This window comes from Cyprinodon variegatus, unplaced genomic scaffold (assembly GCF_000732505.1).
Source record: "Cyprinodon variegatus isolate N-32 unplaced genomic scaffold, C_variegatus-1.0 Scaffold134, whole genome shotgun sequence".
Classification (NCBI taxonomy): domain Eukaryota; kingdom Metazoa; phylum Chordata; class Actinopteri; order Cyprinodontiformes; family Cyprinodontidae; genus Cyprinodon; species Cyprinodon variegatus.
This window is the reverse complement of record NW_015150587.1, coordinates 1,117,897-1,143,384: the sequence shown is the minus strand read 5'-3', so window position 1 is coordinate 1,143,384 and position 25,488 is coordinate 1,117,897. Positions and strand designations below refer to the sequence as shown.

General features: G+C 37.2%; 1 protein-coding gene across 6 annotated transcripts in view; it reads left to right on the top strand.

The window, feature by feature from the left end:
* The window catches only part of mapk10 (mitogen-activated protein kinase 10), a 41,505-nt gene extending 21,755 nt beyond the window's left edge, over nucleotides 1–19,750 (top strand). For 2 of the 6 annotated variants that reach the window (XM_015376415.1, XM_015376414.1), the window contains exons 4-13: nucleotides 2,617–2,746; nucleotides 3,159–3,217; nucleotides 3,515–3,653; nucleotides 6,304–6,469; nucleotides 6,981–7,052; nucleotides 10,428–10,610; nucleotides 12,481–12,605; nucleotides 12,702–12,765; nucleotides 13,015–13,092; nucleotides 17,733–17,875. In XM_015376415.1, coding sequence (XP_015231901.1) covers nucleotides 2,617–2,746; nucleotides 3,159–3,217; nucleotides 3,515–3,653; nucleotides 6,304–6,469; nucleotides 6,981–7,052; nucleotides 10,428–10,610; nucleotides 12,481–12,605; nucleotides 12,702–12,765; nucleotides 13,015–13,092; nucleotides 17,733–17,875 — 1,159 coding nt within the window. Of the gene's footprint in view, nucleotides 1–2,616; nucleotides 2,747–3,158; nucleotides 3,218–3,514; nucleotides 3,654–6,303; nucleotides 6,470–6,980; nucleotides 7,053–10,427; nucleotides 10,611–12,480; nucleotides 12,606–12,701; nucleotides 12,766–13,014; nucleotides 13,123–17,727 lie in introns of all 6 variants that reach the window. The other 4 variants (XM_015376413.1, XM_015376419.1, XM_015376418.1 and 1 more) reach the window with 4 other exon arrangements.
* Nucleotides 19,751–25,488: the final 5,738 nt, after the last annotated feature.

The window sequence follows — 25,488 nt, the reverse complement described above, 5'->3', positions numbered from 1 at the left end:
AAACGTTTCTTATTCAGATGTTTTCAGATTCAGTGATGTATTTTCTGAAAGGTATCAGCATTTGTTTATGTATAACATTGAATAGTTTCTCAATCCAATAGAGAATAAACATTAAAAATCCTTTTTTTATTCAACTTTAGTCCAATCCTTAGATGGATGACATAATCACATTTACATAAACATCTGTCTGACTCACTTCCAACAGCTAGCATCAAACAAGCAATGTGCTCACCAGCAGACGGATCTAAAGATTATCTCTGAGTCTGCAAGGGCGCACTGTGCTTTGCTTATGCAATCGGGCAATTTCCCAGAGAATAGCCAGAGAACATGCAAATGAGACAAGTTAAGAGTCATTCTGCTAATATTGTTGCCCGTAAACATAGCAGGCTGAACAAACACTAATGTAGAGATGTCCTGTTCCCTGATATCAGCTTTATTTTGACTAATGGGATTGTGTACATATACTAGAGTTTAATTAAGAATGTCTTATTTCTGTATGTTTTTATGCAGAGCTGTTTTTTTTAAATCATTAAACTAACACTAAGAAGTTTACTCGTTATTTTGACACATTGAGAGTTCAACTTGCAACATATGTCATTACAGTTCTGGTTAATCAGTTGGGGAAAATACTTAGAGGAAAATGATATTCCTTAGCATAGAAACTAAGATTTCTGGATTAGCTGCTCTCTTCACAGCACACAGATCTCTGTCTGAATGTAGTTTTCATACTGTTGGCAGCTGCACCTTACTATTTTTTCTCAAATAAAGCTTTTATAGTCTAATCTTATCATGTTTACTCTGTGTTTTAATGCAAATAAATGAATATTCAGATTCTTGTATCTGCATATTCTTGCATATTTGTGCTGACAAAATAAAAATAACCTACTCTTCATAAATGTATTTATTTTTAATTCAAACTTCACAAAATTGAGTGAATGTTGTTTAAGCCGCTTTTGCGTTGAGCAAAGCCTAACAAAAAAGTTTTTCTATTCTTTCTATGATTATCAACAGGTACAAAAATACATTTAGAGGGAAATCTAGGTGGATTAACAAAATAATGTGAATGTATATAACACAGAAAATATACAATTTAGTTATCATATACATATAATATGATTATTTAAATATTTTAGAGCTTTCCTATAGGGATCTTAAAGATTGATCAAGGCTTTTAGTAGTTTAGTTGGTCATGACATCACCTTTCACTCATCTAAAAAGTGATGACGGCTAAAATCCTTATTGGATAAATGCTTTTATCAATCTATGATATACATCCTCTACAGAGACATAAAAAACTCCACACCACTTTACAGTCAGCATTTTCTGTAAAGCATAAAATTCCACAAAAGTCCCTTTACCATCAAAGGGATACTATAGAGAAAAAAATATACTGAATATTATATGACATTTTTATGCTTTATTTTTCTCGACTCCTATTCTCTGAAAGTCAACATAACGGGCTGCAAGAAGCTCTAATATAAAAGGTCTCTGGAGGGGGAGAGTTGCACTAAGCTAGCAAAGCAAAATTAATTCCAGCATTACACACCTTTTCCAGCTGGTACCAATGTTTTTCTCAAACAGGTTTTTTTTTACTAAATCAGTTAGATTAAGATTTTTTTGTCCATTAGATATGAAAAGCAGGACAAATGTTTTTAGACCTAAAGTGACAATTTGTTATAGGTATGATATAAAAAATAAAAGGAATTAATCAGAATATAAACCTTTTCTGTGTTGCTTTTGCGCTCACCAGTTTTTTATACTGCCTGTCATTTCTCATTTGTATTTAAATAGTGTTTATTTTTTATTCTTCATTAGGTTTTCTTTTGTTATCCTCCCAGTCCCTGTAATTGCATGTGTTCAGTGACTTCATCCTTTCTTTTGTTAAAATAATCTTTTCTCACCATGCATTTGCCAATTTAGTCCAGAAACTAGTACTAAAAATAAATAAGTGTAGAAAAGGATGAATAGTTGAGCTCAAGATGCTGCTCATTGCTGTATTTCTAATTGTTAGTTTCCTAATGGAAACAAATTTGGAAAAAACTGTAATTTTCAGTCCCATCTTCTTCACAGTCCTGTTGAAAAAAAAATGATATGAGAAATAAAATTCTCAACTTTATATTTTATATTAATGTAGTCCTGGCATATCTTGTAGTAGGCAGGGATGCTAGCTTTTGAGTGGAAACTAGAGATAAATATGACATAACCTACTGATACTATTGCAGTGGGGGCTGTGTTTAGCCCTGTCCTCTTTACACTCTTCATCTACTGACTTTGCTGCAACATGTTTGCATATCATTATCATTTAGCAAATAGAAATATTGCTGTTGTCCTATTTGCTCTAAACAGACAAAGTTAAGTCTGATTTAATGTCAGAAATGTCAAAGCAGGATCTAGATATCTTATTCAACTTATATCTACAGAAATTGGTTTCCTCTACATAAACAAACTTTATCATACAAAGAATTTTCGATTTATTTATGAGATCACAGACTGTCACTGCAAATCCCAATTAGCGTGGAAACACATACGCACCCAGATAACAACCTAGCTATGAATGCTGAAGGAATACTGATGATTATGTGCGCTCTATCTCTCCCTCTTACTCTTTCTCTGCAGTGCGGGCTATGATGCTGTCCTGGACAGGAATGTAGCCATAAAGAAGCTGAGCAGACCCTTCCAGAATCAGACCCATGCCAAGAGGGCATACAGGGAGTTGGTGCTCATGAAATGTGTCAATCACAAAAATGTAAGTTGTTTTTTTTTTTTCTGAAGAAAGACAATAAAATACAACTGCTGTCAGCAGGATTCTATTTTTGGCCAAATCTCCCTGGAACAATGTCTACACTAGCCCCCATGTAATGTTGTGACCATGCATCTGTTAGCCTGCAGAAGTGCAGCAAAGTGGCGAGAGTGAGAAAAGAGAGCACTTGGAGGAATAAGAGTAATCCCCACTGCTGTACTTTGTTTTCGTCTCTCTGTGTCCCATCATATTATCCTCTTCGCTTGGCTCCATCCCACCTCTTCAGTCCATTTTGTTTTCTTAAACCAGTTCTTCATAGCAGTCATAGCGTATAACATTCAGTCAATTTCAATCAATTAGTTTTTCTCTTTTTGATTAACAGCATAATAATTAACTAAATGCACTTTCTCTCTTACAGATAATCAGTTTATTAAATGTCTTCACACCACAGAAATCGTTAGAGGAATTCCAAGATGTGTGAGTTTTTTTTGTAATCTTTGTTTTGATAAAAAAAAAAAAAAAAATATGTGTGTTTTTATAATAAATTGTTAGCCCAGTATGTTTTCATTCAGGAGTAGTACTTGAGGTGTTACCTAAAGCTGATTCAAGCTGTCACACTAAATCATAAATGAGAGCATTTGCTTTTAGCACAGTCTCCCCCAGCCCTGCCCTGCTTGTTTTTTTTATTTTTAATGCAGACATTTTTAAAACGAAGAAGGAGGGTTAACCCATCAAATGCATCACTTTCTGACCCGACACCTTTCATTTTCTCAGGTACCTTGTGATGGAACTTATGGATGCCAACTTGTGCCAGGTGATTCAGATGGAGCTCGACCACGAGAGAATGTCCTATCTGCTCTACCAGATGCTGTGTGGTATCAAACATCTGCACTCAGCCGGCATTATTCACAGGGTAAGAGGAGACAATCAGCTGTTCCTTTCTCCTCTACTTGTTTAATTTGAAAGTCCTACAGCCTGCAGTTTGCTTGGTCAATACTTTGGCTGGGATCATAGTGTTAGGAATATGAGAGGCTATTTGCTGTTCAAAGATCAGACACTACAAATGAGATTAGTAGAATATCAAATGGGATGCAGGGTTTCCAGTGTATGCTTCTGCATCTGTATGAAGCATCACTATGCTAACTAAACTTTAGCAAAGTTATGAAGCTCATGTTGGTTAAGTGAAGGATTTTAAGATAAAAAGTGATCAACTATGAAGCATAGACAAGATATTTGGTCAGAGAGGAGATACTAAAAGATTAAAAGCATATTTTGTTACGTAAAAACTTTGTTTTAATGTTGGACTGTTTTAAAACCTATTAGTCTTATCATGGATTAGTATTTACCATTTACCTTATTGTGAAAAGCAGTTAAACAGTAAAGATAAGGGCATTTGCTTAAAAAGATAGTCAATTATGTATTGCTAAGTTTTAAATAACTTCTAAAAGGCTCCTCCTGATGTTAGAAGATCAAGCAGGACCTTATAGCAGCGGTTTTCAACCCTGCTGCATGTTTTAGGTGTCTCCTTGCTTCCACACACATGACTGATCACCAGGGCTCAATCCTAATACAGCAAGTTAGGACTCTTAACCCAGAGCAGGAGTGCATCAGTGGTCCCCATGATAAGTGCTGTCCGAACAGTGCTGGTAGTAAGGAAGGGGTTAGGAAAAAGAGGCTTTATGCTTTATATCATAGTATAGGACCTTCCTATCTTGCACTTGGGAACTATGGGGATAGTGTTGGCCTAGTGGGTTAGAGCAGTGTGCTTCTGCTCTGAGAAGGTTGCAGTACCCGGTTTGAATCCCGCTCTGGGTTCCTGAGCAAGATCCTTAACCCCCGATTGCTCCCCAGGGCGTGCACAATGGCCGCCCACTGCTCCCCAAGGGGATGGGTTAAATGCAGAGGTAAATTTCTCCAATATGAGATCAATAAAGTTCAGTTATTATTATAAGGAATCCCAAAATGTTTTGCAGGGTGTATAGGCACAGCCCACCTCATGGCATTTAACAGAAATACATTATTTCATTCTATGTACTCTGTGTGCAAATGATGCATCAAGGTCTAGTCCCAATTTTACGCACACCATCCATGTGCCTTTCTGTCCTGTAATGATGTCCATGAGGTTAAAGGCTGTCTGGATTTGGCACAGCAGTCTGAAGTTACTTTCCAACCCTGAACGATGTTGTTGGGCTGAGGTACCCAAAAACAAAAATAACCAAAGCTCCAAAGCAGGTCTGACAATACACCGTGACTCATGATAGGTGGGGGAACCTGCCATTTGCCCTCTTCTGCATCCTGCTCACTGCTTTGAAGACAAACCTCAACTGTAGCACATTGTGCTTGGAAACATGCTGTTGTGCTGCATTCTGGATGGGGAAGCTGTAAGACCATTTTCTAATCATTCCTTTGAAGGAGAAGTTTGTTTGGGGTTGAAATCAGCATGAACAGATTATCTGCAACTTCCCAACTCATTTTCTGTTTTAGGGCCCTTGAACAAAAACTGTCACCGTCATTTCTAAGTAGAGCAGAGATCCGAGGGGATGCACCGTTCCTCCTCCTTTCCTGAGTCGAAAGACTGAGGAGAGCCCAGTTATCTTGGCGCAAACTTACTGACTCTGAGGTTTTCTTCATTTCTGGACCCTGTGTTGGCTAACTTACCACACAGCTAGCTGCTTGCTTGAAGCCTTTTGTCTTCTTCGGGACTCCTCCCCACCCTCTCGGCCATAACCGCACGTGTTGCAGGGTCTAGTGCATCCTGCACCTGAAGCCGGGTTTTTCCATAGTTTGCTAAAACCCAAAATCACCTCAAAGCTCTGTGTATTTTATATCTGCTGCTGATTGAACTGATGATTATTTGAGGCTAAAATTAAGCTGAAGATTGATTGATTGTTTAATTGTCTAGGAACCGCTGCTGTCCATCATTCTTATTGATTCTCCTTTTTTATTCTTCTGGTAGTTTTACAGTGTTCTAGTCAGTAGTATTGAACAGAATAATTGGTGGTGACAGGGAGGTATCTCATCAAAGATAAAGTGGAAGTGTATTTTCTTCTTTTATATAAGTGATCTGCTGTCTCTAGAATCTCATGTGTTTTGAGATATAACTTAAATATGCAGGGTAGCATTAGAGGACTGGTAGACCTGATCAAACAAAGAATTTTAAAGTACTGTAACCTAGTAAAACAGATATAACCAAGAAATAAAATAATACAATACAATATCACAACTGTAAACTTGCACTAAAAAAGCTCTGAAATAAAAAGTGTGAGACTATTACTAGATTTAAAAGCAACTCTTGTCATAAGAGTGGGATTTAGTGTTTAGTGAAAGAGCCATGAGACTCTTCGTTCGGCAATCTCTTGTGAACAGCCTATTTGCAGAGTCTCCATGGCAACTACCTGCTGTATGAGCCTTTTTATTGGAGGTAGTCCCCGCCATATTAACACTGGGTTTTAGCTCAGACTTCCACCAATTACCCAGCAGAGATGTTTCCTTGGGGATGCTCCCCCTCAGCAGCATCATTTTAGCATAATTTATGATCGCAAAACTGTTTTCCCTCTCTCCAGGATCTGAAACCAAGCAATATAGTAGTGAAGTCTGACTGCACCCTGAAGATCCTGGACTTCGGTCTGGCTAGAACCGCAGGCACGAGTTTCATGATGACCCCGTATGTTGTGACACGATACTACAGAGCCCCAGAGGTCATCCTGGGAATGGGATACAAAGAAAATGGTGAGATTCGCTAATGATTATGTTTGGAGAATCACAGATCCCTACAAGAATGCTCCAAATGAAAGTTTAGAGGGCCTAGCACTTTCAGCTGAGCCGTGTTTATCCTGTGGTAGAAACTGAGTGTCGCAAAGGAAACAACTTGATTCTGGTTGAATTGCACTAGAGCTGAAGTGCTGGAGCAGTGAGTCATTAATTAAAGCCTCCAGAACATCAAGACACATGACTGAATGCCAGCTTTGCTCTGATTCATTAGTCAGACTTCTAACATAAAATGACAGCCTGTCATCCAGTTTCCTTTAGATAATCAATTCTTCAAATGCTCTGCTTTCCTTTTCTCTTATTCCCTCAGCTTTTTTTTTTTATGGATGAATATGACTCATAACTTGCCTCTCTCACCTATTGAATAATCTGATAATCACTAATTCTCACTGTAGATTCATCTAACCTTTGCTACTCCCTCTTTCCTTTTTGCTCTCCTCTCTGCGTGCCACCTTCACCTCTTTGCGTGCAGTGGACATTTGGTCGGTGGGGTGCATCATGGGAGAAATGGTGCGCCACAAAATCCTTTTCCCTGGGCGGGACTGTATCCTTGCTAATATACACTCAGATTGCATGATGGTAATCCAATAAAGTCATTTCAACCCACAAAATTTGCTATTAAACTGCTTATTAGGCTTTATAGTGCATTGGCCTCATTTTGTAATACTAGACTGGATCGAAAGCATGCAGTCAATACTAAATAAGATAATTTAAGGGTGAATATGCCAAAAATAATTATGTAAAAGTAAAATCCAGTTCTTTTGATGATTTCCATGAATACATACTGATACATTAAGGTAATTGCATAGTCTTGCTAGTAAGGTAAAGTAGAATACGATTGAAATTAATTTACTGTCTCAATGTGGGGACATTTGGAAATAAGAGGAGTGCTTACAAAGAATCTGATTTCAATTTATATATATTAAAAAACAATCTATCCTTTATATTTATCTTAACATATATCTTAAAATATATTGAGGTCTGTGGTTGTGAGGCTGGCAAATCTACAGCAGGCTATTTTAAAAGTCACTGCATCTTAATCAATATAAAATATAATGTACATTTTGCTTATTAATTGACATTGAAAGAGTGTTTTTTTTTTGACCTGCAGACCTGATTTTGCTGTGTGCTACAGAGGTAAACTAAACCACTCTCACGTTTCACTGACATGAAAACCCTGTACTTTGTAGGTCCAACATTTCTTTTAGCAGCATTTCCTATTTGTGTTTGTTGGCTTTTACTTACACTTTTTTCTGGCAAAAACACATCCCTTTGCTTGTCTCTGAGTATCTAAAAGTGCCCTCCTAGTTTTAGTACACTATTTATTAGGGTGTAGTTGCAGTGAGGAGATATAATTGAATCTCTGATATGAATGTTGGTATTTTTGCTAAATAGTCCTCCTTTTTTTCCCTTCCAAGGAAAAGTATGAACATGAAGGACATCTTGACACTAGAGAGTGTCTAAATGTTAGAGCGAAAATTGACACAAATACAGAGAAGCATTATTACATGATTGCAATATTTTTTCAGAGAAAGGGTCAGGCTTCCTTATAACTGCAATTGTAGAAATGAATAATGTTTTATGGCTGAGTGTAATGGAAAAAGCTACAGTTTATGATGGCTTACAAGAGTATTTACAAAGTCAGGTTTTTCAGGTTTCACATAAATCTTTGCCCTTTTTATCCTTTAAAAAAAAAAACTTTAGTAGTACCTTTTTCAGAGGATTGTGTATGAAGTTTATTATCAATATTATTTCCTTTAAAATGTTTTTTTTCACTGGCATCAAAAGTACCCAGCTCTATGGCTTAGATAGTCCCCGCTCTTTTACAAACAAACTTAAACCACCAGATTCACAGAATTTCCTCATTTAAATATGGTGTTCCCAACCAGTTTTGCACTTATTATCCTTTGGGCACACACATTTTTAGATCAAACCCACCAATTGCTCATGCAATTAAGTGGATATGGTTCATTTGGCTATATGTAACCTCTACACCGTTATCTAAAATATATGCTCCTAACATTTAGAGAGCTATCTGATTGAATACAGCCAAAAGAAGAACTGCTCTACAAAGATGCAGCATGCAGGGACTTGAATGCAGTCTTCCTCTTTGTAAAGAGCTGTTTGAGATTAAAACCAATCAGTCAACAAACCTTTAAAGGATTTCACATTTCCACACACAAAACATGCGGATGTGCTGCAGGCAAAGCTTTATTCACTTATTTTTGTATGATATTTTGAAAACAGAATAACAGATCACTTTTTTTTTATTTAAATTTGGAATTAAAAGTAGTTAAATGGCCAAAAGTGAGTGATGAGACACCAGGTGTCTGTGGGAGTACCTCTCTGCAGCCTCTGGAAGATTAATGGCCTGGACTGTTAGAAAACCCTGCAATGAGCTCAGCAACTTTACTGAAATTGCTGTCATCTTATATCTACCCTCTTCCCTCATCATTTTTTTTTTACTGCAAATCTTTATGTGCTTGGATTAAATTTTGTTTAATCTTTAACTTCTTAGGCGACGGTGATGCAGTACCTTATGTTTAACACATTTAGAGCGAAATCATTGAAGTTTGAGTCGACACCTTCCTTTGTTTAAGAGATGATGATTGAGAGCAGCAATCTCCCCACTCTGGCAGGTCATGAGTCTATAGACCACAAGGTTAGTGGTTATTTGAGGATAGATTATTGCAGCAGGAGATTGAATGTTAAAAGGAATCTGAAGGTTATTTTTACAGGTAGATTGTTTAATGGCAGACATACTGTGTATGAAGCTCAATGACTTATGCTCGATGACTCATTATTTTATGCTCTGCATCCTGTTTGCAATTTAGATTTTCTTTAATGTGATTTTGAAATTGCCTGCAAAGGTCAATGAGTCTGTAAGCATCATCATCACACTCAGCCAATCATCAGTCTCTACTGCTGACAGCTTTTAGCTTTCAATTTCTTTTTCTTTATTACTGAAAACCATGAAGCGCTCTCTCTGAAAGTAAAGAAAAATATCAAAACAAAAAGAATAGGTTAACAACCTCAATGGATTATTTATTTCATCTCGGTCAGGAACGCATGACTTATATGTTTGTGTGACACCAGTGGACATGTGGTCAGTGGGCTGCATCTTTGGAGAGCTGATAAGGGGGACAGTGCTGTTCCCTGGAAGTGACCGTATCCTTCCACCCTCAGAGACCACCTCACTCTGATTCATACTTTGCTGTATGAATGCTCTGTATGATGCATCTTCAACACTGTGGATGTGATGCGCTGAGGAAAAAGCACCCCAGGCTGTTTGATGATTCCAACCTCTAGAAGAAAAGATAAAAAAGCATAGGAGGTGGAGAAAGAGTTCCAGGTATGAGAAACAAAGTAGCAGAGATCTACAGTAGTAGCCATTCAAAATGTCCCCTTATTCCTTGATTGATCCTTGGCTGGTCCTCTGCAATTTCTTTTTAAACATCAATCTTTGTACTAAAATATTATTTCTGTAATGATTTGTGAACATTAAGATCTAAAGAGAAGCATCATCTCCTGGTCAGACCCTGTAATTCAGTGAAAGGGTGGAGTCACAGTAAAAAAAAAAAGCATGCCCAGGCCATTCTGCTGTCGCTTGACTGGACTGTTACTGTAGGGTGCCTTGGTCATTACAAACATGAATGGAAAGAAGCAACATATCGGTTGGTAAAATGAAAGAGTGTTGATACAAGGTGTGACCAATAAGTGTTTCAACAGGAAGTTTTTTCTCTTGTTTCCTTTTACATACCTAAGCTGCTAAATTTCCTTCCAAAAGATGGGGTTTTAGGAAGCTCATATCATAAAAAAACAAAACAAAAAAAACCCAACAACTTTCTATGACATTTCTGGATGATATGATCCTACATATTCCAGGTGTGTTTCCTTTATCCTTGACCTGCCACGCCAGACATTGACCAGTGGAACAAGGTGATAGAGCAGCTGGGCACGCCCTCTCCGGAGTTCATGAAAAAGCTGCAGCCCACGGTGAGGAACTACGTGGAGAACCGGCCAAAGTACGCAGGCCTCACCTTCCCCAAGCTATTCCCAGACTGCCTTTTCCCTGCTGACTCTGAGCACAACAAACTCAAAGGTGAGAGGCAATGTTCAAACATGGCACAATGCTCAAGGGGCACCTCTTAATGAAACAGACTGAAAGCCTTTATAATCCCTTCCCTTATTGATTTATTTTGACATAATTATGTGGTGAGTAATTATGTGGAGTAATAAAAGGCATCTACTCAGATGATGCATCTTTGGCAGCAAAGGTGTTCTGGATAAAAGCAGCAGTGAAACAATGCAGGAGGGTTTTTTTGTTTTGTTTTTTAATACTGGTGTGTTTTTTGAATATTCTATATTTTACACAACATCCGCACTTTTTGGGTTAGAGGTTAGAGATTTGCCGAGAGGCAGAAAGTTACTGGTACATTTCCAGATAAACCCAAACATTATATCCCAACAGATGTATCTGTAAACTATTTTTTTCACATTGTAATTAATCAGTTACTGCATTGAAAAACATAAAATCTGAATGCAAAGAAGTATTCAACTTTTTTTTAATACAAAAAGGAAGTTTTGTTCAACACATAAAAAAAAAACAATCCCAGAATTCTCTATCCCATGTAGATGGGTAAAATCCTTACCTTTTAGCTTCCTTATTAAAACTAAGAGCTCTGAACTCCCATTTGACTTCACTTCTACAAATGATCAACTTCTGCATCATCTTTTGCTCTCCCACCTGAGAAAGGAGGAGACGGAGCGCCCATTTCACAAGATATGTACCTATGTTCCTACTTCTAAGCTCTTGAGTTGTTAAACACTTATGAATAGTATTTCAGCTGCTTAGTGTCGAGGTGACAATATTAAAGGAAACGCACCCGAAGAGGCACAGTGGGAAGGCTGCAGGTTGAATAAAAAGGAGAACACTTACTGTTCTTTGCTTTTTGTCTTTGGTTTGTTAGATTCTGACAGACAGTGATGCAATAGAGAAAGAACCTCAGGAGGAGAGTAGGAAACAATAAAAGATATCCTTTCTCTTCTTTGACATCCGTCTTCTCTGCCTCTTTGCTCCATAGCTGCTGTGGAGCTGCTGGAAGTGAGAAATCAGTTCAATGCAGCCTTCTCAGTAGGAGGAAGGAATCCCTGTTAACTAGACTTTCATCTCTTAATTCAAAATGCTTGGAAATACAAACTGCCATGCAAGTCCTAAAACTCCATTCAGACATACCCCAGGGCATCAACTTATACAATTAGTCTATATTAAAAAAGATCATTTTTGCTGTAAAAAGAGAGAAATTCAGAAGAACCAGGTATCTAAATGTAGGGATATGTAGATGTTTATTTGCATTTGCCATTTTTCATTATTATTTATTCCAAAATGTTGAGAAACTAAAGTAAATATTGTTCATCCTGCTTATATAAAAAAAAAGGATGGATGGGTCCTAGTTTCTTTCCTTTTTTTTCTATTTTTTTTAAACATTTTTTTCAATTTCCAAGATATTTGTGATGAAAGTGTGCCTTTGGATTTGCGCTACCTTTGCCTTCTTCTCCTGTTATACTTTGACAGGTTTTTTTTCTAGAGAGGAACTTCAAATACTCACTTGGTTTTTGTAGGGATCTCCTGAGTAATATCATCACAGAATCGCTGCTAGCACCTTTGACTCTAAAAAAGAAGAAGGAAATATCCAAAAATAGGAACGTTTTGTAGGATAAAGTAAACTGTTTAAAGCTGTTGGTGTGTGTGTTTTATTTTACTAATTGTTTAATTTATCATTTTGAAATTAATTTATCTTCCAGGTCTAATTAGTTTCTATAAGATGGGAATAACTTTGTGTTTAAATGTGCCTCTTTTTCCTCCGAGGTTGTTTATTTCATATTTCCTTCTCAGGGTTGAAATGCCTTGCGGTACTGTCTCTTCAGTGTAAAATCAGCTTTTACCGTTGTGCCTTTTTTTCCCACCTCAGCAAGCCAAGCCAGAGACCTGCTGTCTAAGATGCTGATCATCGACCCTGCTAAGCGGATATCAGTGGATGAGGCCTTACAGCATCCCTACATCAACGTGTGGTACGATCCAGCTGAGGTGGAGGCGGTGAGTAGGTGGTGTGTGTCTGTGTGTGTTTGTGTGTGTAGTTAAACCACAATCATGGTTCCATAGGCTAACAAACTGCCTCTGCTTTGACTTTAGCCTCCACCTCAGATTTATGACAAGCAGCTGGATGAACGAGAACACTCTATAGATGAGTGGAAAGGTAAAATGATCTAATATCACCAACACTAAAAGCTAAATGTTAAAGTTGATGATTTTGCTCTAGTTAGCTCATATGTTAATTAGGAAATGTTTTCTTTTTTTATCCCAACTTTTTTGCAGTTTCAAAGTGCACAAATCACCCCCCTCTCTTTTTTTCATGTTTATGCAGCGACTTAAACAGATAATGCAAAGTAAATTTGTGCCAGTGTGTGCTTTTCTGATTTTTCTCCTCGATTGTGCACATTGCCAGAGCTAATCTATAAAGAGGTGATGAACTTTGAGGAAAGAACGAAGAATGGCGTTGTGAAGGGACAGCCTTCACCTTCAGGTACTCTCAGTGCATAAGCCTAATCGCTCTGTAAGTGAATTTACTATAACCTTAAATGGAGTTATCCCTTGTATATAGAGATTCCCATTGTGTTGTTGACCATATGTCTCCATCTCTTGCATCTCGGATTGAGTGTGTTTTTTCTATTATTGTTATTTTCTTTAAATGGCTCTTGTGTGTGTGTTTTTTTTTTTTTTTAAGTATTTGGTAAATGAAGACAGAAGGAAATCTTCTACTAGTAAACCTTCTTTCTGGTACAAAAAAGAAATTATGGCAAAACCTATAAAAAAAAATAAAATAAAAAACATGTGCATGCTTGTATTTGTGTATATAATGTGTCATGTTTAAGGTTTGGGCTGTGTGGTGTACCTTGCTAGCTAGTATACTAAACTACAAATACATAAATATTCATGGAATAACAATGACTGCTTTTTATACAAGCCACCACATGGGGGCAGTAAAGAGTCAGGTGTTTGCACAAGAAAACCAGACACAATCCTCTGCAAATATAATGAGAGAATCAGCTTAACACCAGTATGTTGATAAGGGTGATTAAGACAAAGAAAATAAATTTCCTTTGACTATAAGAAAGCAAAACAAATCCCTGTCAGTCATTAGTATTAAAGTATTTCAACAAGACTTAAACCTTTTTAAAAGCATTGTAACATACTTTTCTGCTCTCTGCACCATATTACCTTTATTCCTGACTAGTTTACAGTGTCATCCTTTCCCCATCTGCATCTCGTAATTAGATTGGCTGCTGTGTAATGTCTGATGCTGAGCGTATCAGACGCAGTGCAGGAGCTGCAGACAGTATTTCACTGCAGCAGTGAGTCGAGGGAGAGAGAGCACATATGGTGCCTCAGTCAGAAGTTGACAATTTCATATCTGTAATACTGTGAACTAGTTTGTTTTCATCACATATATGTTAGGACCTGGTGGAAACATGACACCAATCAGAATTACACCTAAATGAACTTTCACTTCTACGTTTTCAGCATTTTTTTTTTGAATTTTATTTCTGTTTTTCCACTAATTGAACAACAGCGCGCTTATGTTATGCAAAGTATTAGCTAAGTAGGCAAATTATAAGACTGTATTTAAAGGGCATATCATTTTTACATGCAAAATGGCCATGTTTGAAATCAAGCATGGTTGCATTATGGTCGAGAGCAGGGCCTGAAGTTTGGTATTGGCAACCATCCACTGTTACAGGTATTTGTGAAATCCACCTGCCACAGAGTTTTTTGCTTGTTTTTTTTACCAGCCAAAATGTTATATGCCTAAAATCAAGGTGAACAACACACACATTAAAGTGCTTAATCTCATTTATGACTCACAACTGTAGCCGACCTGGCGTCACTGGCATTTAGAATAGAAAATGACAGAAATACACCCAGCCAAACATCTCACTGATGGTCTCATTTATGTAGCTAACACCCACCTGCAAATTTGACTAACTGCATAATCGATTGCCTGTGTCAAATCACAGTCATGGCAACCACAAAACAGACTTTAAATAGAAGGCAACCAAAGTTTCACTCAGTTTTTTGAAGAGGCTTTGACATCTATCCAGGACCCAGATGCCAGTGAGGAGGAGGAAGTTTATCTCTGACAGACAATTGCTTAAAAGCTTTCCTCTACAAGCCCAGTTTGCCTGTAATTCCCCATAGTAGTTCAATTCAATTGACTTTCTTTGTTTTAACACCAACTAAATGCACTTTACAGTAAATGTATTGAATGACAAGTGCTGACCAAACAAATTACAATAATGTTTCATTCTGGTAGCATTCAGATAGACGTTTTGATTTGATCTCCACCTCTGACCTGCATTGTTACTCCAGTGGGCCTCTAACTTCTCCTGTGTTGCCGACATAGCCTAGTTAGTGTCAACCAGATGCAGTGATAATGTAAGTCTTATTTTTTACGCACATTGAGTCTGTTTCACCTTTGGCAGTTTACTTACGTAAACCGTAATGTTCGGCTGCTGTCAAATATCCAGGGAATCTTTCACCAAAATGATGTCAGCTGTTTAGACATGTTGTTTAACAACAAAACTCAAAGTAATGACATACAATCTGTGGTTCTCTGGGCTCAGAAGAATAAACAACTTTCTAGAGTAGTTAGTTATATTTAGTAAACATGGAGGGAGAACATCGGAAAGGAGGCTTATTGATTTATTTATGATGAAGATCATCAGGTAGCAGCTTTTTTCTATTGTTGAAGGATATAAGACAACATTGTGGGACATTTATTCCCATAAACAATACCAGGTCCTGTGTTGATTGTCAACTTACTCCCTCACTGTTTACTATTGTCTCCATGGCATTAGGTATGTTGTCTTCCTTTCTGTTAGTTTTTTATTTTAAAGCCACATTTCTAAATGTTTTTGTCTCCTTTTAACCTATGTATTTTCTTTAACCTTACCCACATTTCCAGAATAGATACCTTTGGTTAAGTAATTGCTCACAGATTTCTTTGCTGCCAATAAGCCACATGCATCTAGCATAGTCCTGTTTGAAAAGTCTGATCAGGAAGAAAAAAAACCCAAATGTTTGCTTAAATTGATAGATGATGGAGCATGTTTCCTTGTTGGCCTTCATCAACAAACTGTTGCACTTTAAATTAGATTCATCCTTCATATATTATAAATTGATAATTTGCAGCAGGAATGCTGTATTAAACTTACTGTAAGTTATGTTATTCCACCTGCCTGGGAAAGTTACCTCCTAAAGTATACAGATTGGTGTTGTGTTACAAAGTTAAGTCAACTGCTTCCATATGATCAATCTGTGATGACAATTATTGATATATATCATCCATCACTGTATAAGAAGAAAACCTGCAGATGCAACATGATTCTCTTGCTTCCACAGGATCTCAGTTCCTATTTTCAGAAGCTATTCTTAATTTCAGTACTACAGTAAATCTCTGTTACTGGGGAAATCACAGGCCTGCAGGTTGGATTAAAGAGTCCTCTGATGAGGTCTGGTTAATGTTGCTGCTGATTGATTGTAACTACAAAAAACCCATCAATGAAAGAAAATTGGAAAACTGTTTAAATGACTTCATAATGAACCGATGTGACTGATGCTGCAACAGTCTGAGTTTCATGAAGCCTCTGAAGACAGAAATCATACAGAATGTGGAGAAAACAACTCCTGCCTGTAGAAAGCTGAATGTTTTTTAGCCTTTAATGGTCTTTTATTGAAAACCCACAGAACCCAAACCTTAATCACTCTCCTCTCTTCACACGCTCACTGTACACTTCTGGTCAGACGTTTGGATACAGTCATTAACATGAATGTCATAATAGTTTGGTAACTTGATGATTTGTTTGAACAATGCTTTGTCCAGGCTGAAATTATGGATAACAATACAACATCAAAAACTTAAAAAAAATAACTACAAAACAAGAAGTTGGTGCACAATTTTTGATATATCCTAAATGTCCTCAAATCCAAACAGGGCCAAAATTTAAGATAAATAGATTGAATCAAAGCCATTTGTAGAGGCAGCAGCAATCAACAAGCTTTTGTGCGCTCTTCTGGTTATTTCACTGCTCTATCTATCTATCTATCTATCTATCTATCTATCTATCTATCTATCTATCTATCTATCTATCTATCTATCTATCAGCTAGCTAGCTAGCTATCTATCAGCTAGCTAGCTAGCTATCTATCATCTAGCTAGCTAGCTATCTATCTACATTGTTATTAAGTTATAAAGAACTAAAGCCAGAGCGCTGGGATCATAGTAAAGGGCTGATTGCTTGAATGTCATTAATATAAGTATGAATGTATGTCAAATGACTTGAATATTCCCTAGAAGTTTCTAAGATTAAAAACATGGGTAAGTTTGCTAGTTTATTTATTTATTGACAAGCTCAGTGGGAGTAGCCTGAATTAGCAGAAACAGGTACATTTGCAAAGTATTTCTACATAAAATTTCAAATCCCTAACCTGATGCAAAATTATATAACTGGGTCTCATGATATTTGGGAACTTAGAAGTTATAAAACAAATGTATTTGGTTATTTTTGGCACATAGCAAGTGGTGTGATATTAAATCTACCTATTGGAAGATAGATAATGAGCAAAAACAAATTAAAGCATTTTATTAGAAAGGATGAGTAAGGCCAACCTTAAGCCTCTGACAGTGCTTTGTTAAGCCCTAAACTCAACCCAACAAATCAACAAATTTTACTAAAACTTTGCTTTTTGTTGATTGCAGAAAAAAAGTAGATGGTTAAGTTGGAACTTGCTTTGGTACATCGAACCAATTATTAGTGAGAATAAATGTGCATATTTAACCCTGGAGGTGTAATTCCATAATAAAGTCAAACTTGTGCTCCTTATTCTTTTTAAATATCAACCATGTTGTTTGTTGTAGTACCTGTTCAGTCTGGCACAAATACCCTTTAAATGGATCATTAAACAAATCTAACATTCATGTCCCCAACGGCTGCCTGTAATCTTCTGATCAGAGCTGTAGCTCTTGTAGATAATGTATTCATCCCCCTGTGCAGTCTGTCTGTGCTTGCAAATTGAGTCCTCTGCCTTTATATTTTTACTTCTTTGCTCTCTTTGGGACTTTCTTCCGTTTTAACCCTCCTGCTGCTGTTGATTCCCGTAGCACAGGTGCAGCCGTGAACAGCAGCGAGAGCCTCCCTCCCTCTTCCTCTATCAACGACATCTCCTCCATGTCCACAGACCAGACCCTGGCTTCAGACACTGACAGCAGCCTGGAGACCTCCGCCGGACCCCTGGGGTGTTGCAGGTGACTATCCGCCTGCCTGCGCAACCCCATGTTCTTCCGAAGATGAAGAACCCAACGTATTCGACCGACAAAATAAAATAAAAATATTGAAAAATGAATATAAAAAGAGGCAAAAGAATAAAATATGTAATAAAATAAAGATCAACATCAGTATATTCTAAACAAAAATATAAGCTATGGAAACAGGCTGACATGATGATACTCAAAGCGTGCGCATTGTCATTCAAAAAGCAGCATTGGTATTAAGCCGAAGTAAATGAGCTGAGAAATATGTTACTGATCCTCTAGTTGCTTTGCTTCTATCCCCCCATCACACGTGTGTCTAGTACCTGGCATCCATACAGTAAACCTGCACCTCCTGTACAGTGCGTTATGACTCCTGATTACTTCCACAAGCGTCTGAGGCCGATCATTGTGGCAAGGTGGGCTGCCATCGTCTTCATTGCTTTTGCTAACAGAAAAAAAAATGCCTTTTTGATCTGCATTCAACTCTTAACCCCCTGCAGACTCCCTCCCACCCCAACACGAGTTGAAATGTAGTTTTGCCTGGATTGTTTGTTCGTTTTGTACGTCTTCAGGGAATGTGCAGTTGCTCTAACCCACCACTGCTTGTAAATACTCTAATTCTGTACAGCTGAAGGAATGACAGATTGGGACTGAAGGCCAGTACACTGGGAGGTTGTTTATTTATTTTTTTTATCTGACTAGCGCGCACCTTGCCACATTACTGCTTCCCATCTCAGTTTCCCCTCTGCCTATCGCTGTAGTTGTGCATGATTAGATTAAAACAACGCAAAAGTCACCATATTCTAAAAAAAAAAAGCAGTCTGTACACACTTTTATTCTTGTACAATGTAAACTGCAGATATGGCCTCAGTAGGACTAGGGCGTGTCGGTAAAACATGGACAAGCTTGTAAAATCAGGCTTGAAATGCAGCCGATTTCTGAGTCAACTTGCTATTTCCCCTGGCGGTATAATGGGTCCCTCCACCACCCCACAGGCTGGTCAACAGCTCTGCATGTCATTGTGTAACAATCCAGGGTTAAGAGAGTTAGATCAGTTTCATTGTGGTGTAACCACAAAGAGAAATCCTCCTTTCATTGGACTCCTTTAACAGTTTTATGAGACAAACGTGAAGCAGTGGGGAGTTTTAGGGCCAGGTGAGGAGTGTTAACCTTGTAGTTGTGACTTACCTGTTAAATAAACTTGTTCTTAATTTTACGGCAAACTAATCCAACACGTTTTAAAAAGGCAGCTGGATACAGTACATCTGGTATTTTTTATTTTTTCACTTTATGATTTTAAGCCTCATGGCTCATCTATTTATTTATACCAGTGGGAGGAATCTGGATATGGCAAGCTTTTGTTTTTTGTTAGGACTGCAGCTGCAGAAATTACCAAAGAAAAAAAAGTCCCCAAACCACAGTTTGGTGCAAGGATTCGGGGAAGGTCCTGTTTATCTTCCATTGTTTTCAGGATAACATCAGTCGGTGAGCCCTTTCCTAGCTTTACCTCCACAAGTCTTTGCAGATTTAGCTCTTAATTGTTCTGCTCTGTTCAATTATCCATCAAATTAGTAATTTTTGTTTTGTCTACAAAATGCTAAAATGTTGGTCCTATATAAACAGGGTTACAAAATGAACTATTGTTAGAAATAATTATAGGTTCTTGACATCTTTTTTCAAAAACATCAAGCAGCCATCCAGTTTTTAACTTTGTATGTGCTTAGGTCAGGGGTCGGCAACCCGCGGCTCCGGAGCCGCATGCGGCTCTTTAGCGTCCCCCTTGCGGCTCCCTGGAGCTTTTTCATAAATTTATGAAAATTGATTTTTTTTTTTATTATTTTAATATTGTGTGCAGGAGGTCAAACAAAAAGGAATAATGTTTTCCAATGCTTTAAAATTTGTATGATATATTTAAAATAATTTCATAACTTGCAACCAGTGTGGCACGGTGCCAGGCAAACAAAGCTGCAGGAGTGTCTTGAACCATGGATCCCAAAGGGAAAAAAAGGATGATTGCTAATGAGAAAAGAAGATTCAAAGAATGGAGTGAATCATTTGCTTTTATTAACGATGCAGAAAGATTGCCTGCATTTTTGCTCTGTAATGAAAGGTTGTCAAAAAATAAAACATAAACATTTGGAAAAGCATTTTCAGGAAAGGTGAGCTAAATATGCAGCTGACCACCAAGTTGGGAGTGAGAGAAAAAGTGCAGCTGCAGAACTTCTGGATAAATTAGAGGAGAGCAAAGATAGATTTAAGAAGTGGATTGCATCTCCAATACTTCTGCTAGTTTGGTTGCAAGGATGGAAAACCGTCCACAGATCCAACAGGTAGCGCTCTGATGCAGGGATGGGAACTTTTTCCATTTTCCCCCAAATCCTAAAAATATAAATAACACCATGGAACGATAGTGATGGAGGATGTGGGATTTCAGGGTTAGAGAGCTCTGCTCTGATGGAGGTCAGTTCCTGCTTGGTTCCTCATGACTCAATCAGCTCCTTCCAATAGAAACACGTCCATCATAGAAAGATTCCTTTTTCGTGTTTCTATAATTTCATCAATGCAACAACACAATTTCGCGGTGAAGGGCAGTGAAGCGGCACGGGATGGAAGTGCTCACTGCGCCTCCCTCACCTCATGCTGCTATGTGACATTTGCTCCAGGATAAACATTTAATCATGAATGCTTATTATATATTTAAGCCCACATAGTCCTTTGCTACTGTGGGATAATAAACCTAGAGCCTGTGTTGATATACAAGGCATATATAAGACTTTTACATTTTTGTGGCTCCAGACAGCTTTATTTTTTCTTTTTTGGTCCAATATGGCTCTTTGCTGACTCCTGGCTTAGGTAGAAAGAGGAACAGAGGACTGGACGAAAACATAAGAAATCAAAAGAATCAGAGAAACAAAAACGATCAAATTTTCTAATAATGTTTCCCTGCTGGTATAAATGACCCAATTACCCAATTGTTATTTTTTGTTAATTTTTTTTAAACAAAAGCATTACTTAAACTGTGCTGTATGAGCTAAGCAAACTCCTAGTTTGCAATATAAATAGTAAATTTAAAGTTCTGATGATCAAATGCTCTACATCTATTTGTAAAGCAGAATGGCTGTGTCTGTCTTTCTGTACTGTATTTAATCATTCCACTATATTATAGCTATGTCACACTTTTTGATTTGATTTCATAAAAATGTTTGGAGTCAAACAGCTACTTTGTTAACACTCCTGAAGCCAGTGCACAATGTAGAAACCTTCCCGGAGGGAAGATTGGGACTGAGGTCGGTGTCTCTAGAATAAGCTACGACTAGCTGGGCTTTCTGTTCAGGGTCTGGGTCAGGGCTGTCTTTCAAAAACAGGGTGCGACTTTAATATACTTTGTTTTCAAAATGTTTTCACCTAAGGAGATCCACAGCTTGAGGTGGCTCCTTTGTACCACAAACGCACACAGTAGTGTTACAGCTTTTCTACAGGGCATTTTGATCCATGTAATCTCTCTCTATTTTCTGTATCATGACATATTCCTGGTCACTTAGTAGAAATATTGACACATCTTAATCTCTTTATTTTTTTCTCTTTTAATGAATGTGAACTTTTGATCTTTTTATTCAACATCCCTAGGAACAATTTTCTTGTGATTAAAGGTGCTTTTGATCCTGGTTAATGCTCCTGATGAAGAGGGTTCAGACACACAAACTGCTGGTTGTTTTTCAGCACTGAATGTAGAAACAAAGGGTTTCACGAGCATGCGTGTCATTGTCTTTGAATTTGACCAGCAAACAACACAAGATCATTTTTAGATGTGACCCAAACCCGAGTCTTGATGTGATCGCTTACAAGAATGTTAAAGAAGAGCCCAGGTGTCTGTTTGAAGATTGTTTGTGTGATAATAGGTGTTCAGTTACATTAACCACTGGATTCAAAAACTTTACTGTCAACCCTGATACAGAGTTTTGCAAAAAGATCTGAAAGTAATCTCTTATGTGCTTAAAATCTTAAAATCTCTCAGCCTTTCATTTGTAATCTGAGGATGACTGACTTGTCATTTAGCCATAATACTATTTCAAATACTGAAAAAAGAAGACTACACGTCACCGGGTAGGATACGTCTTGTAGTAGTTATCCCCAATCTTTTACTTTCTCTTGAATTCAGCTGTAAATACTAATTCTCACTATTCCAGAAATGCAATAAACATTTTTATTGCTCTCAAACAGGGAGGCAAGCTACTGTGAGGGTCAGATGAAGAGTCTACAACAATGAAACCCTGTATAGCTCATCTGAATCAGGTGACCTTCTTCGGTTCTTTTCCGACTTCTCTCTTGATTCTTTTGCTCTGTGCTGTTTGAAATGAGTCTTTCTTTTTGACATCGTCAGGTTGAAAACAAAAAGAAAATGTATTTGTTTCCCGCTGATCTCAAAGCTTCAGGCTATAGCGTTTCCAGTAAAAGTCAAAATTAACGCAAATGAAAAGAAAACGAGAAACAGAACAAAACAAAACAAAAAAAAACTTACTGAAAGCTGTTACTGTAAACACAACATTTTAAAGGAACTGTGTATGTAAAAAAAGTATATGTATGTGATTGAAAATAAAGAAAACCTTTGATCTTGGACTGTTGTTCACTTGTTTTTCTTTTATTTTGAGACTTTGATATAAAAAAGTATCAAATGACATAAAACTCTATTCTGAGCTAAAAACGTAAAAAAGTAAAAACAACAATTTTCATCAAGATCACTGATTCTGGCAGCGGCCAATTTGCCTAAATATAGCAACACCTCACTCCTGACATCTTCCGGCAGTGACATCATGGTGTGGTAAGCCGAGCGCCATTCTCCCTGCTTTAAGCAAAATTAATTGGAACTACTAGACACATCTGCAATCAACCTTTTTTGAACCAACCAAACAAGATTTTGAGAGGACTTAACCATTGAAATTCGCAAGAACAATAGTTAAACTGACAATACCCACATGTATGGCAGTTGGATGTTGTAGTGCATCAGGTAAAAGAGAAAAAAAATTAGTTATTTCACCTTTCCGATTCATGATCCTGCATGGACGGGTTCGACGTTGGATTGACGACTTGAAGAGGGAGAATTTGCCATCAAACTTTTGGCCAGAGAAAAAACACATAATATGTAGCCTACATTTCGAAGGAGAATGTTTTCAAGTTGACTTAGATAATAGCTCATTATGACAAACACCAGATACAGCATTGGGACTTGCTCAACAGCCGATATCGCACTGTGACGTTACAAACAAGTAGGTGGCAGTAGTGTTCTTTGACAAAGATGGATGCCTCCAGTAAAGCACATTCAGATGAAAATTACTCTTAATTAAAAAAAACTTTTCATTTATTAAACAGTATGCAAAAATTTCGTATTTCAAGTACTTTCAGAGGTGTTAATTCTGAATATGACTGGACTTCTTCTTTATTGCACAATTAGCACACTTGTTATCTGCAAGTATTTTCTCTTCAAGAGCCATCTGTGGTGTCTGTCAATATCCACAGTAAAACCACGCGAGTATTGGCATGACCTGAAAAAACACTCAGAAAGGAAGAAGCCATTGCTTTAAAAATACACAATAAGGCTAGATATGGTTTGTAAGACATGCTGGGACAAAAGCTTTAATTTAGAGACCTGTCTTGTTTCCTGCTGCTTAAAATTGAATTGCTTGGCCAGAATTAGCCATGTCACATTTGGAGGAAGCTGTCAAGTACAGAGATGGTGGTATCATGCCATGTGAGTGTTTTAATTAAGCAGGGACTCGTGCATAAATAGATAACATGAGTAAAGAGCATTATAGCTTATGGCTAAAGACTCTAAATAACAATGTAAGAGCCAAAAGTTTCACATAGTTTGAAAAATCTTTAGTTATGTCTAGTTAGTAGTAGGCAGAGAAAAAACAAAATACTTTTCTTGCTCACAGCTGCACATAGGGTAATAAAAATCAATGATTTGATAACTTATTAATGTAGTCTGTGATTTTGGTTGCTGTAGGGGTCAATGTAGATTTTAGAGTTATGGATTAAATAAAGTAGGTCAAGGGCAAGAAAGTAAAAGGACTGAAAGAGGAAGATAGTCCCACCAGTATGCCTACAGCCCAACACTATTGTGATAAGCTTGTAGAAGGATACTTTAAACATTTGACCCATATTAAAGAAGTATTAGTATTTGGTAGATTGAAGTTTTTTTTTGTTATAAATAACACTTTCGGTAATCCTAAATGACTTTAGGTGGCCACCATCGGATGCCAGACCCAACCACACCTACTATAGATAAAACTAACACTGAAATAGATTCCAATGAGGGAACTGCAGGGTATAAAAACAAGCCATCAATTCACACAGAAAGATGTATATATAACTGAAACAAAGCTGGGAAAAGAAAGATGAATAAAACTTTCTGCAGACAGATGTACCGGTATATAAAGTCTGAGACAGCCTGCTAACGGGCCCAGATAAAATGGAAGCTCCATCCAAAATAAAAAACACAAAAAAACCTTATGGGGATAGAGGGGGTGCATGAGTCACCAGGTGAGACATGGATGGACAGAGAGCAAAAGCTAAAGAAAGTTTTAGCTGAGAAATTATTTTAGCCAGATGTGAGCTTAAAGAACAAGCCTGACATCGTACAAAAGGCCAAATCTCTGAAAGTTACAAATATTTACACAATGACTTTACAGAGGCTGTTAGGAGAAGGAGGCAGGAACTGGTGTCAAGGTTAAGAGAGAGAAGAAATAGGAGGATACAGAATTTTTTTGTTATGATTAATTGCCTTAGAAGAAGTATATCAAAACCACAGTAATACAGATTGTTCTCAATGATTAGTCTACCTGTCAAATTACTGTAAGCAACACACACCTGTAATTCAGCACACATTGTCGATGTGCTCGGACACAGCTAAGAAGAGGAGTCCGCACATATAAAATATGACCTCGTCCAATAACATCTATCAACACATTTACTACATCCTGGCATATCTTGATGCACTCCTATATCTTTTATTAATCTCTGTTTTTAGAACGTACAGAAATTTGGTGGTAGAGCAGAGATGCTAGTGCAAAATTACATGTCATGTAAGTTTTAAACAGATTTAATGGCCAGTGATCTTGAAGCTGAAGCACATGCAGAAACCTGATCAGGTGAAATGTTTGATCAGGCCACAGACGCTAAATTTGAATTAAACTTGTTTTTGGAAAAATGAATATTGACTGGAAAAAAAGGATAAATGCGCAAAGAATGTATGTTCTTATTAGTTCATTTTATCCTGTTTTTATCTTTACTTTATTTATTTATTTATTTTTTCTATTTTATTTTTTTATTCATATAAAAGATGTTAATTTGCACTGAATTGTGCTATTCAAATAAACTTTCCTTGCCTTTACCAGCAAGACCAGCATCAAATGTTACATGCATTTATCATGTTTACACCTACTTTACATATATTAGCTAAGCATAATGTCAGGTCAATATCAGTTGGTTTTAGTGACCATAACCTCATTGTCTTGAAATAATAATAATAAAAAAAAATCTAGAGCTATTTTCTTTACATTAATTGGTCTTTAAAGATTGATTTTTTTTTTTCAATTGTGTTGTGGAATAATT